The sequence below is a fragment of the Callionymus lyra genome, chromosome 19 (genome assembly GCF_982586985.1).
Source record: "Callionymus lyra chromosome 19, fCalLyr1.hap1.1, whole genome shotgun sequence".
In the NCBI taxonomy this organism is placed as follows: Eukaryota; Metazoa; Chordata; class Actinopteri; order Syngnathiformes; family Callionymidae; genus Callionymus; species Callionymus lyra.
This window is the reverse complement of record NC_141836.1, coordinates 15,324,077-15,337,175: the sequence shown is the minus strand read 5'-3', so window position 1 is coordinate 15,337,175 and position 13,099 is coordinate 15,324,077. Positions and strand designations below refer to the sequence as shown.

Below are 13,099 nucleotides of genomic sequence, written 5' to 3'. Positions count from 1 at the left end.
TGGCGACTGTCGTGCTTTGATGACGCAAGAATGAACAACACGATTGCGAAAGAGCGTTTTTTTTTTATTTTGTGACTCTTTGACATGTCATGACTTTGAACGATAACACGGGTATTAAAAAATTACAAAAAAAACAATCATTTTAAAATGATTACAGGCCATAATTAGATAGAAAAGCCGTTGACGAAAGTGATCGACGGTAGAATTCAGTAAAAAGAGTGGAACTTCCATTATTACATACATATATTACAAATTATGCAAACTCTTCGAATACACTTTGTTTTCAGTATAAGTGAATAATCTAATACATTAATTTTAAATCAGTGACATCAAAGAATATACGTTGATAATTATTATTTTTTTAAGTCTCAAATTACAGATGATAAAACAGCATTTGATAACACAGTAATGCTTCCGTCTAATGCAAATAACATTGGGATGCAATATCAGTAAAAATGCACTTATTATAAGTAATGCGGGTAGTTTTAAAAAATTGACAAGTTATTATTTTTGCAAACATTAGCATGGTGAAGAAGGGAATTTCAAATGGCCTGGACGGTGACAACATTAATTACGCATCACATAATCGAGCAGCAGCAGGTGGCAGGGTAGTTTTCAGCATTTACTTTGAACTCGTTTCCGTAAACAAAGTAAAGGTGTGATTTTCCTTTCCAGGAGTAGGTCACCTTGGTGACAGGAATCAGCTCAATGGTCTGGCGCTGGAGACAAAAAAATATTACGTTTTTTTAAAAATCAACAAATGGTTTAAATATGATAATATATGTACCTGCTGTAAAATCCTTGACGTCTGGGAGAACTTTGCCTGGTGTTCGCTGACAAAACGCTGGGCAGCTTGAGCCACTAAAGCGTCTGGGAATCCAAGCACAGGGTAGACCTGCACATACACGGAGCAATAATGAAAAAGTGCACGTTCAGCTTCCAGTTGCAAAAATATACATTTACCATGTACTGCGTGTCTTTGAAGAGCTCTTTCCCGGACACTTGGTTGAGGTTGTCCAACTTGAGTCCACTTGACTGCTCAACGACGTAATCGTCACAGTTATTGGTCCTGGAAGAAAGGAAGTATACGCAATCTGTGAAAACAAGTTCTCAAAATGGCTCATATTTAATCGGTATCAGTAAATCAACAAACCAGTTCACTGTCAGATTAATGTAAACGAGGAGTTGCTGTTTCCCATGACATATATCACATTGTTTGGAACCTTGACCTTGACAATGGCTGCAGCTGTAAAAGATAACCATCATTTTTTAGACAAACATCTAACTAGTGTTTTCTTCCAAAACATATTCACCGAGACTTACTTCTCCCTTCCACGACCGCTGCAGTGGTGGCATCGATCATCGCTGTGGCGGTAACCGGATCCATTGCACACCCAACAGACTTTCTAATATTACAATACAAAATATAGTTAAATAAAAGTGATTCATTAAAAAATATATATTTTAACTTACATTCCCAGCACCAGCACAGTCTTTGCAGGGTTTTCGGCCCATTCCCACACAACCATGGCAGCTCTGAAGAATAAAATGGATTAATAATAATATCTACAGTTAGCACAAAAGTAAGAAATAGTGTCGTGACGATTTACCTTCACAGAGGAAGTATACGGAACCTTGATCTTTTCTTTACCGTCCACAAAGAAGTTGGGGGATTTAGCGGGTATGTCCCAAGGTCCTGGAGGATGCTGAGCAAAAGCATCCACAGGCTGACCTGATTAAAGATTAAAATGTTGTCTAAGAATGTAACGGAATTATAAAACAACATCCCGCTGGTCAGAAATTTCTGCACCATTATCTCCTGAACACAAAGCATATAAATGCAGTATACCCTCATGAATTAAGCAATTTCATGCGTCTGATCTAGTAACTGGTTTTAACAGAACCAGTTTTATCTTACATTTGAATGATTTCCTTTACACCAGAATTTGCACGTGTTGTAACTGGTAGTCCAAAAACCTTTCGCAACTTGCCTGTGTCTCCACAAATAACTTTTGCAATAAAGGCATAACATCTTTAAATGTTAAGATAAAACTCAAATAATGTAAGTGTAACGTACCATGAAATGGCTCATGATTCCACTCAGTCGCTCTTGATTCTGTAAAGGTTTCCAGGCGGTACTGTGAAGAAAAATGTGGTCAGATTCAAGTGTTCTGTTTGGTAGATCTGCACTTCTGCGTAATACTCCATATCTTACTCTGTATGTATTAAAGGCTTCCATATTTGTGATCACACCATCCTTTGCTGGTGAAGAGCTGTAGCAGCATTTGCTTGAAGCAAACAGGGCAAACGCTTCCCGGGCAGTATCTTCTGTTATGGAAGGAATACTGCACAAAGGAAGTAAATACAGCAAGTTAACCATTTTTAAAGAGGAAGTCAGGCTTCTATATTGCATAAAAAAAGCACCAGAGAGGTTTATGTTAGTTCATAAATAATATTAATTCAATTCTACAGGTTATATTTCTTACCTCCAGGATGGTTGCTCAGCTCCGGGTTGTGGCTGTGGAGCCGGGAAGGCTGGTGCTGGTGGGGGCAGGTATCCACCTTGGAAAATATGATAAGTATAATAAAGATTTGGCATTCTTGCTATAGAATTGAGCTTAGGTATTAATGATCCTCAATGGCCAAATAGACCACATCAGGAGGATGTATTATGTATTAATGGTTCAAGGATGTCAGCAAGCAGGCTCATGCAGCTGCTCTAAGTGACATCTAAAAAGAAAAATTTGTTTTCCTTAAAGAGTGTGGGATGTTTTTTTTTACATCATAAACACAGGCCCTCATCTCAAAACAAAGCACTTCAAACAAGTATCTCTCCTCAAACATTGAAGAGTTCAGGGATTACTCAACATATGCACCGGACTTTCATTTCACGGTCATGCAACTTTTGACCAGAAACGAGGACACGTCCGTGTCTCTCGCGTCGACGTCGTAAACTGTACCTCCTCCTCCGGCCAGGGTTCCTTCGTAACCAGGCATATTGTCGAACATGCTGGCTGGAGGAGCAGTCGGGCCAGCGGCTGCGGGTGGGGCGAACATTGCTGAAACAAACCAGAAAAACCTGTTGGAATAAATCAAACTCAAAGAGGAAGTTTCAAAGTACATTTTCTACGTGTACAACTCGTGTATCCCGTATGTTAGTAGCACTGTAAGAATGTAATCACAACCCTGGAGAACAAAATAAACAACAACTTTCCAAAAACTTTGTTTTCTCTCGGAATTCTGAACGTGACAAGTCCCTACATGGTTTTGTTATTATATGTTAAATCCAAACATACCTTGAGCCTGTGGGTTCAAATCCATCTTGGTGTTATATACCAATAAACTAAAACTGAAAGTTGACTTGCTACTTTAAAAAAAAAGTCACGCCCGTTTCGCTCGTTGTTGCGTCCGAAACTTCTCTGCGTATAAGACATGTGATCGTCACGTCCCCGTGACGTCATCTCATTTAAGTGCGTGTTATTTTAATGCGGAAGTGTGCGAGAGAAAAAAAAAAAAACACAAACAACGTCATGCTGTTCTAAAAATGACTATAGTTGTGTATTTTGTTTTTTTTATACCAGGAGCAGCACCGTAGACAGGGTTAGCGACGCCATACGTGTTGGCCTCGGGGCTGGATCTAACGGAAATCGAAAGTTAGTCCAAACCTTTTAAACGTCATTTCAACAGGAAAGAATGCAAGATCAAAACGGACGTAAGATTACCCCACAATAGGTCGGTACTCCATGGCGAGTCGCTGGGTTTGTAGCTCGAAGACCAGCACTGGTTACTTGGATGGATGTTACTAGTTGAGATTGTTCGTTGTCAATAGCATGTGACGGTGAAAAAATCATTAGCTTTTATTTCCCCGTCCACGCCCACTCACTGTAATATTAAACCAGATTGTGCTTCGAAGTCAACCCTATTCCTGCTTCAGCCCCCTGTTCCCCCCACACCATTTTATCTAAGTTATTACAATTTTCACTTCAAAACATTCAATAAAATAAAAAATCGTTTTGTGAAATCTCCCCAAAAACATTAAGTCTTAAGTGAGTTAATTAGATGTATTTGTATTTATGTTGTAATTCACTAATTTGAAATAAATGTGTCACTTTTCTTATTTTCAAAATCTACAAACTTCAGAAAAAGCTTTACGAGTTAGGGGGGTTTAATAACTACAATGCCCATAAGCCATTGCGGCACTTGCGGAAGTCCTTTTCTTCCTTTCCGTCGTAGCTGAAGTCCCTTTTGGATTTTCATCGGCGGGTGAGTTCACGCAATCTATTGCAATCCGCCAATATCTAAGCCTAAATAAACAATCCATGTATTAATAAGCACTGTCTGCATCGCCATTTATGTCTTCGGCAATAAATGCAAGTCTAAAGATGTTGGTAACTCGTAATTTACCCGTACTGAGGCGATGTGCTGATGCTAACGGTGCTACATGCTAACTACCGTCATATGGTCTCATTCTTTCAAACTTGATTTCTGCTATAAAAAACAAGTAAACACTCAATTATTGTCAATTATTTTCACAACGTAACACTTTATAGTAAAAATCGAATAACCATTTACAATTATCTCTTTACAACCATGCTAGCTGGTGATATACCGGAGCTAGCATTCGTTTCTTTTGAGTGTTTTTTTTTAAATATTAACGTGTATATTTTCTCTTTTGCAGTCACCATGGCAGCCATCAGACCCCTCGTCAAACGCAAGATCGTCAAGAAACGAACCAAGAAGTTCATCCGCCATCAATCTGACCGATATGTGAAGATTGCGGTGAGTTGCAAGAGCTTCACCGTGATGGACATGAGGTCGAATCCTAATGTAAAATGCTTCCACAGAAAAACTGGCGTAAACCCAGGGGTATTGACAACAGGGTTCGCAGGCGTTTCAAGGGTCAGATGTTGATGCCAAACATTGGTTACGGTAGCAGCAAGAAGACCAAGTACATGCTGCCAAACGGCTTCAGGAAGTTCTTGGTGCACAACGTCAAGGAGTTGGAAGTTCTCATGATGAGTAACAGGTACGTGATGCTTGAAAGTTGAAGAAATTGATGTTATGACTGGTGCATTATGGTCACAACAGTTTAGAAACTAATATGGCCTCATTTCTCTTGCGTTTACAAACACTGGCAATACAAGTTAATGATTCTATTGAATTTTTAAAATGTTCTTTCAATTACCTCAGGGTTAATGTTCAAGTCACCTTGGAAAATATGCTAGTTTTCTTGTATGAAGACGGGCAAGAAGTCTTTGTGGCTACATTAAAAATAAGTTGGATTCTTTAATATTTAACAGCCTAATCATTTACTTCCTGATAATGTCAACATAGTTTTGTTGTGATTGGTATTTATAGTTCAATGTTACTGTATAGTATCTTATTAGTTTTGTGTAACCAATCTTGCACTTTGACCGAATTTGCAAGCATAATAAACAGTTTTATGGTTTGTCATGGCAACTAGTGTTCTGTTTGTTAGTACATTTTGATTGACAAATAATTAGTTAGCCTTGCAAAATATAAATCCAGGTTAAAATTGAAGATGGCTATTCCTCGAAGAACGGAAGCTTTTGAAACTGTAGATAAATTAAAATAAATTAGGTATTAATGATTATTTTTAACCTGAACTGCATCTCAAGTTTGAAGTGAATCTGCATGTATGAATTAACACTAATTTCTTTCTGTTTTCCCAGAACCCACTGTGCCGAGATCGCTCACAACGTCTCTTCCAAAAACAGGAAGGTGATCGTAGAGCGCGCCGCCCAGCTGGCGATCAAAGTCACCAACCCCAACGCCAGGCTCAGGAGTGAGGAGAACGAATAAACTGTTGGTTCACAATAAATCTATGTTTGAAATGGAATTGAGTGACTTTCATTTTTGTATATGCAGGCAGATTTTCTTACCAAGTTAAGGATTAGATTTGTGGCTCAGGAGTTATAATATTGTGTACACTTTGCTAGACCCTGGTTGAGAATATTTTTGGGTTTCATTGAAATGAAGCATTTGATTGTAAAAGGAGAAACTACTTGCATATTATAGGCTCCGTTCTAATGTTAATGTTTTTTTTCCACTTGACACGTCCTTGGCATCATTACTGGTGACTATTGTACTGCAGAGCTTGGGGTTCTGAAGCTGGATTGAGATAAATGCGGTCATTTATCAATCAAAACTTCTTTAGGAGGGCATTACCGTTGACTATGCTTATCTGCTTCATAAGGTACATACAGGTCATAGTTGTAGCACTAAGTAATATTGATATGTATTCAAAACAGGATTTTGTTTAAAAGACATGAATTTTGGTTTGAATCAGTGTCTTTTTTGGCAACGGATAAGACCAGATGGCTATTTTTTTTTCCTCTGGTTTATACAGTTTATCAAATACTCGTTGAAATCAACATTTATGAAAACACTTTTTGGTTTATGTACAATTTTAGCCATAAAAATGGTCTTTTATATCAACCTAATTTAATATGACGACTGAAATTTTATTTTCATTGAGCGGCAACTACCTGCAGGGAAGCATCTCTGCCAGCAGTGCCCCCCCAGGCCGAGAGCCTTCCGCCATCTGTCCTGGAAAAGCATAGCACAAAATTCAGAAGATGGTCATTGTGAGTGGCATTTTCAACCCTGTTTGGAAATGAAATGCACCTGGACTGGAGGTTCTAAAGGGAGGAAAACTGCTTTATTGGAGAGATGGTGACAGAGCACACGTTACTTCTTCCTTGTCACTGGTTTGGGAAATGAACATGTCAGCAAGAGTAGTATTTGGAAAAAAACATTTTACCCCCATGCAGCTTCACTTCGCCCTCAGTCAGGAGGATCCACGGCGGAAAAGCAGCCGAGCCACAGGAGGATTGAAGAGGATGTTTTCTTTTTCTCTCAGATGTCAACTGGGTGTGATACGAAGTAGAGCAAAAGGTAAGATGTATACAAAAATGGTATGATCCTGTTTAAGGTTTGAGTTAATCAATTTTTATCTTGCCAATTTTATGACCCCAGCTCTGCTAAAATGGCTGTTTGGTCAAGTTCTTGCTGACTAGGACAATCAAATAGTTTTTAATTAATTTATTCTTGTTGCTACATACATCTATACAATTCAAATAAACGATATCAACAACTGGTTCAATAAGAGCGCTTTTTCAGTACTTGCAATTGCACGCCCATGTCACAAGATGGCGGTGTATTTTTTTGCAAATTGCTCTATCAGAATCAGAAACTTTTATTGCCAGGGTTTTGAACACAACATAGGATTTTTTTTTGTTGTGGTGTCAGTACAGAACAAGATAAAACACCATATGATCATAGAAAACCAGAAACAAGCCCCAAGGCAGCCATTCTGTGGCACCTTTACCTTTGCATTTTAACATCTTAGTAAAGAAACATTCATGGAAAATAAATACCAGTTTTTAAATATTTTATTTTTTAAATTAAATGATCAATATACATGTCACATGTGTTGTATTACCATAATCTACCTGGTATTTATTTCTGTAAATCATTTAACAAATGTTAATTTTCAATTACACAATTAACAATTAACATACAATAACAATTATAATTAATTGATAAATATTTCACTTGTTGCTGATCCACACTGAACTTGTAATGAGTTCTAACAAGAAAAGGATTAATACAACCCAGTATCGTGCAGTGAGGTTCATGGCTGGCGATTCCTCTGGAGTCAGATTTAAAAGTGTAAGACATATTTTACCAATCATCCAACAACTAGTGATGCTTCATTTTAAACCAGCATTCCCTTTAATTAATTGCACTTACACTTACACAAAAACATACATGGAAAATTATTTGTCCTACAGAAAACTTTTCTATTATATAAATCAATTTTATTTGTCAGTTGTAAGTTGTCTATTCAAATGATGATAAAGAAAAAATGTAGGCCAGTCAGTATTCTTCCTTTGTACCACTTTGTCGTGCTGTTCCTCACCCTGATGTTTCTGACCCGTTGTTTTAATCGCCAGATACTCAAATTCAGCAATTACTGCTTAATAAAATGTCATTAAAATCTAAAAATCACACTGAATTTACATTTTTAAAAACGGATCAGTGAAAAATATTAATCTTTATTTTATTTCCTCTTTTCATCACAATGGCATTTTCCTACATAAAGTTGTGAAAATGAAGTTTTTTTTGGTTTAATCTTTGGCACATCTTAACGATGTAACAAATTGAATCACTCTTTACATGAAAGGAAACTCAATGATAGGAATTTTTAACACTAAGCTGGTGTCAAACACACACAGATGAGAGCTGTGAACGTTTTACTTGTACAAGGAGAGAGAATACAAAACGTACATTTGCATGCCTGCCTGACTTCTCTCTGATGCAAGAACTTTTTTCGTCTAAATCGTTACACACTAAGTTGATCATTATCCGAAAGACAGCAACAAAAATCACAACCTGAAGAACACAATTACGGCTGGTCGTCGATATTGGGAAGGATGGTGAGCGCTCCTTCTGGATGCTTGCCTGAGTAAACTAGGTGTGTGTCACCTGAAGGCATCCCCCTACCTTCTGATCCCTCTGATATGTTAATATTTGTGGTATAGGTTGGTAAATCTGTTGAAAAAGGTGAGCTCGCTCTGTCACGGCAGCTTCTCGGGCGCGATGACTGACAGGGCAGGTGGTTCGGTCCAAAGGCTCTTAAGTTTCTCGTATTTGGTTGGCGGTTCAACTTGGAATTTGACGGAACTAGGACAGGAACTGAACCATTCTACTTGACGTTAATCTGAGAACAGATCCCGCAAAGGCGCCACTGTCTTCATTAATACAATTTGGGCTGATTGACAGCTGGAGGCAGCCGCTCTGCAGAGAAAAATGTGCCTTCGCAACCGTGTGTGTGTGTGAGGAAGTGACACAGAGGTGTGCTCTGTTGTGGTAGATCCTTTATCAGAGCGCCGCGAGAGGAACGTGATAGAGTGTGAAAGTGCAGGTGGTGATAATTGAAAGCGGAGCGTGTGCAGTTTTGTCATGTTTAATCTCAGTTTGTGCAGATGTGGGTGGATTTAAGAAAATGAACTGTGTGTATGTGTGTAAAAGGGGGGTGGGGGGGTGGGATGTGCCTGCCTCACTGAACCCCTCTGGCAATGATAGAGAGAGAGAGAGAGAGAGAGAGAGAGAGAGAGAGAGAGAGAATCTCACTCTCGCTCAGTGGAAGAGGGAAGGAGGTTTAAATGCGTGAGCGCATGTGGATGATAAATCTTGTGGGAAATGGTCAAACGAAGAGCTAAAATGGAACCTAATTAAGAGAAGATGAAGAAAAAGATGTTGCCCTCGACCTGGTTGGGTATAGAGTCACAGCGATTTTTGGGATTCTTCAATGGCTGGGAGGAAGTGAGCCGGGGTTGAACCAGCTCCGGATCAGAGTTTGCCTTCGGGAGACTTGGAGGAGGAATGTTGTTGGAGATTTTGCTTCATGCCAGAGAGTGAGACTCGCAGGTCAACCATCACAACAAGCTCAAGCTCGACCAGGTTATTCGAGGAGAAGGAAGGGAAAGTACTCCGGGAAAATGCTGTGCGGTCTCAGGAGAGACGGCAAGAGCTGCATCGGTAAGAACTTTGACACATACGCCAATGTCTGACATCAGGTCGGAGGCGACGGAGCGTTCACACATAAACAAATGTGGAGCTCGACCTCGAGAGATTTTACGTCTGGGGAGACTCGGCTGCCCCACTGCGAGAAAGTAGGACACATTTAGACAACTGGGTCTGGTGGCAGCGGGGGTTAGGAATATCGTTTGACATCTATAAAAAGAAGCGTGACTTCGTCGACATTCAACCCAAATCGGATGATCGGCGCCGGGGAATGAAATGAGGTGATCAGAATCTCTTCTGATCCTCGTGGTTATTTAAAGCAGGCCAATGAGGGTTGGGGGTTGTGTGCGGGTTACAGTAGTGGTCTGTCACGTGCAGTGTGTTGGGTCTGTCTATCCCAGAGCCAACGGTGCCTTTCGACTGCAGCGACAGCTGCTGGACTTTCAAGACCCCGAGGATCCTGCGAGGCTTTTGCATAACAGTGTGTATGTCGGTGATGTGTCGTCCCTCCGAGCCGGCCAATCAGTGTGCGAGGACGTACGTGAAATATCAAGTGTATAGATTAGTATCAGTCGGTGACATGCAGTGAGTCATTTCCCATAGTGCACGGGGAGGAGTGCTTTGGTTTGATGCCCTCAGAGATCCTCGTCTACGAATCAGCGGAGATAACAATTACAAGTTTAGACGACAATCGGAAATGTCAACCCCTCTTGTCACTCGGCATCTCCTGGGGCTGTGCGATGAAAATTCATACTTGATAATTTGCATTTTGACCTTTGTTGATAAAAGGGCTGCTGGACTAAGGGGGTCTGAATTATGTCAGTTTGTTCAACAAGATGTTATTGTGCGTTTCATGTAGTGAGAGACGCATGTGTCGGCAGCAGCTTTTTTCATCCCTGCGCTCAATTTATTCAGATCCAAATGACAGACTGTGGTTTCAGCCTGTGTCATAAATGTGCCCTTGTTTGAAAATAAAAAATAAAAACATAATTTCCCTGCAGAGGATATTTTATTTATTCCCCAGCCTTCAGTAGCAGCTGCTCACATGCCGAGTGATGATCTCTCTCTCAAACACTCCATTAACCCCATGCTGCTCCTTTAAGAGACTTCCCCCGTGAAAGTTGTTGCACACACACGATTGAGGAAATGTTTTCTCGTGTAAAACTAATGGGCTGTAGATAATTCAGCCCATTAACTGACGACACGATGGAACCCCACAGCTAAACTCGGGGACCTTCTTTCTCCACAGATGACGGGCCATATTCAAAAGGGAGTAAGCAGTCTGGAGGAGGCGACCAGCGACACAGCCTTTCAGGTACAATGTGGCGTCCGACTATACTTCAAAAACTTCGTCTTCAATGCAGAAATGACATGAGATAAAACACTAGTCCAGCAGATCAGCACAGTTTAACAATCTAATTAAATTGCCATGTCTACCTGTGTCCTTTTAAAATCCCTCATTGATTAAACAAGGATTCAACCAGTGTCTTGATGTTCCCGCCCTCATCTCTAGTCAGAGAAGTGAGAATGACCCGTCACATACTATTCTGTTGTGAAGTTCTGAAAAGAAAGGCAGGATTGTGCGCCACGTTTGTTGCCTCGCGGACAGGGTGATTCTGTGGAGCTGACATTAATGCTGACTGTGGATCTGTGCCCGTGACTGTTTCTGTCAGCAGAGGAGCACAGAGGAGTGACCACCGTGGACCTGATGAAAAGAGAAGGCAGCAGCCTCGGACTCACCATCTCTGGAGGGTCTGACAAGGACGGCAAGCCACGAGTGTCAAACCTAAGGCCAGGTGGACTGGCTGCCAGGTGAAATCATTGCTCTAGGAGTCACATTTGTGACTTCACCTCATGTTTGCACGAACGACTTTTGTCTTCTTTAACACAAATAGAATGCAAAGGAAAAACATTTCTAGTTTTTGAACATTATAAGTGAGTTTTTGGTTCCAAATACGTTTACCAACTGAGCCACATTAAATGTATAATGCCCGGCGACTATAAAAGGTTTATTTTTAAAAGAAATAAAATGTATATCTATGATACTATATGTGTGTTTGGGGTAATTTAAACTGGCAAACTCATATGAATTCACTTTTGAAATCATCAGCAGCATTTTTCCTGTTAACGAGACAGCATTTTGACCAACTAAGCTACAGCGCCATATTTTGTAAAGAAAAATACAAACATTAAGTCAACTGGAATATGAATATTGACCATTTTTTAGCACAAAAAAACATTGAGAAAAGTAAAATCAAATCAGGCACTGCTGGGATTTCCTGTTTATGTAAGAAACACTTTGACCAACTAAGCCACAGCACCATATTAAACATAGAAAAAGTATAGACTTAAGGTCAGCTGGAAGATGAACTTGGACAAACTGTTTGCGCAACAAATATAGAAAAATAAAGCAGTCAATTAGGCACTGCTGGGATTTCAACCCAATATCTCCTTTTACGAGGCAGGCACTTTGACAAGCTATGCCACAGCACCATATTAGAAAGAAGTTACAAATTAAAACACCAGACCAACATGTAGCTAATTTTGGATAGAATGTTTGAGCAAACAAATATTGAAAAAGGAATGGCTGACTAGGCACTGCTGGGATTTGAACCCAGCATCTCCCGTTTACTAGACAGGCACTTTGACCAACTGGGCCACAGCACCAGATTCAACATAGAAATAGTATAAACATTAGGTAAGTTAAAAGATTAACTTGGACAAATTGTGCAACAAATATGGAAAAATAAAGCAGTCAAGTAGGCACTGTTGGGATTTGAACCCAGGATCTCCCATTTACTAGACAGGCACTTTGACCAACTGAGCCACAGTACCACATTCAACATAGAAATAGTATAGACATTAGGTCAGTTGAAAGATTAACTTGGAAAAATTGTGCAACAAATACGGAAAAATAAAGAAGTCAAGTAGGCACTGCTGGGATTTGAACCCAGGATCTGCTGTTTACGAGACAGGCACTTTGAGAAACTAAGCTACAGTGACATGTTTTGTCAAGACACATACAAACAGTATGTCAACAGTAAAAAGAATATTGACCACGGTTTTTAACAACAAAAAGATTGGTAAATTAGGCACTGCTGGGATTTGAACCCAGGATCTCTTGTTTACGAGACAGGCACTTTGACAAACTAAGCTACAGCGCCATGTTTTGTCAAGAAACATACAAACAGTAGGTCAACAGCAAAAAGAATATTGACCATGTTTTTTCACGACAAAAGGAATAGTAAATTAGGCACTGCTGGCATTTGAACCCAGGATCTCCTGTTTACAAGACAGGCACTTTGACCAACTAAGCTACAGCGCCATGTTTGGTCAAGAAACATACAAACATTAGGTCAACAGTAAGAAGAATATTAACCATGTTTTTTCACAACAAAAGTAATAGTAAAATAGACACTGTTGGGATTTGACCCAGGAACTCCCATTTACTAGACATGCACTTTGACCAACTGAGCCACAGCACCATATTTAACATAGAAAAGTATAGACATCAGGTCAGTTGGAAGATTAACTTGGACAAATTGTT

General features: G+C 39.8%; 3 protein-coding genes and 4 non-coding genes across 9 annotated transcripts in view; 2 read left to right on the top strand and 5 right to left on the bottom strand.

Annotated features, from left to right (window-relative positions):
* Positions 1-51: 51 nt before the first annotated feature.
* On the bottom strand, positions 52-4,034 carry ssuh2rs1 (ssu-2 homolog, related sequence 1). Of its 3 annotated transcripts, none has more exons than XM_087781112.1 (13): positions 3,723-4,034; positions 3,297-3,637; positions 2,961-3,059; positions 2,487-2,562; positions 2,216-2,345; positions 2,078-2,138; positions 1,611-1,732; positions 1,474-1,536; positions 1,324-1,406; positions 1,154-1,246; positions 964-1,069; positions 788-895; positions 52-719 (listed from the first exon to the last, which is right to left on the bottom strand). In XM_087781112.1, exons 2-13 carry the CDS (start codon positions 3,319-3,321, stop codon positions 579-581), a joined length of 1,107 nt encoding a protein of 368 aa, XP_087637238.1. In that variant the 5' UTR covers positions 3,322-3,637; positions 3,723-4,034; the 3' UTR covers positions 52-578. The 3 variants fall into 3 exon arrangements, with proteins under 3 accessions (XP_087637238.1, XP_087637236.1, XP_087637237.1); XM_087781110.1 differs by having other exon boundaries at positions 3,579-3,637; XM_087781111.1 differs by lacking the exon at positions 3,723-4,034 and having other exon boundaries at positions 3,297-3,716.
* A 138-nt stretch (positions 4,035-4,172) lies between these two features.
* rpl32 (ribosomal protein L32) lies at positions 4,173-5,860 on the top strand. Its single transcript, XM_087781113.1, has 4 exons — positions 4,173-4,263; positions 4,679-4,779; positions 4,845-5,026; positions 5,694-5,860. Exons 2-4 carry the CDS (start codon positions 4,684-4,686, stop codon positions 5,821-5,823), a joined length of 408 nt encoding a protein of 135 aa, XP_087637239.1. The 5' UTR covers positions 4,173-4,263; positions 4,679-4,683; the 3' UTR covers positions 5,824-5,860.
* An 879-nt stretch (positions 5,861-6,739) lies between these two features.
* Positions 6,740-13,099, top strand: part of LOC148059698 (glutamate receptor-interacting protein 2-like) — a 29,494-nt gene continuing 23,134 nt past the window's right edge. The window contains exons 1-3 of the mRNA XM_087781947.1: positions 6,740-6,918; positions 10,802-10,867; positions 11,229-11,364. Coding sequence (XP_087638073.1) covers positions 6,741-6,918; positions 10,802-10,867; positions 11,229-11,364 — 380 coding nt within the window. The 5' untranslated portion in view covers position 6,740. The remainder of the gene's footprint in view (positions 6,919-10,801; positions 10,868-11,228; positions 11,365-13,099) is intronic.
* trnat-agu (transfer RNA threonine (anticodon AGU)) lies at positions 12,146-12,219 on the bottom strand. Its single transcript has one exon. It is a non-coding gene; the product is annotated as a tRNA-Thr (tRNA).
* On the bottom strand, positions 12,314-12,387 carry trnat-agu (transfer RNA threonine (anticodon AGU)). The gene has a single exon. It is a non-coding gene; the product is annotated as a tRNA-Thr (tRNA).
* On the bottom strand, positions 12,643-12,716 carry trnat-cgu (transfer RNA threonine (anticodon CGU)). Its single transcript has one exon. It is a non-coding gene; the product is annotated as a tRNA-Thr (tRNA).
* On the bottom strand, positions 12,804-12,877 carry trnat-ugu (transfer RNA threonine (anticodon UGU)). The gene has a single exon. It is a non-coding gene; the product is annotated as a tRNA-Thr (tRNA).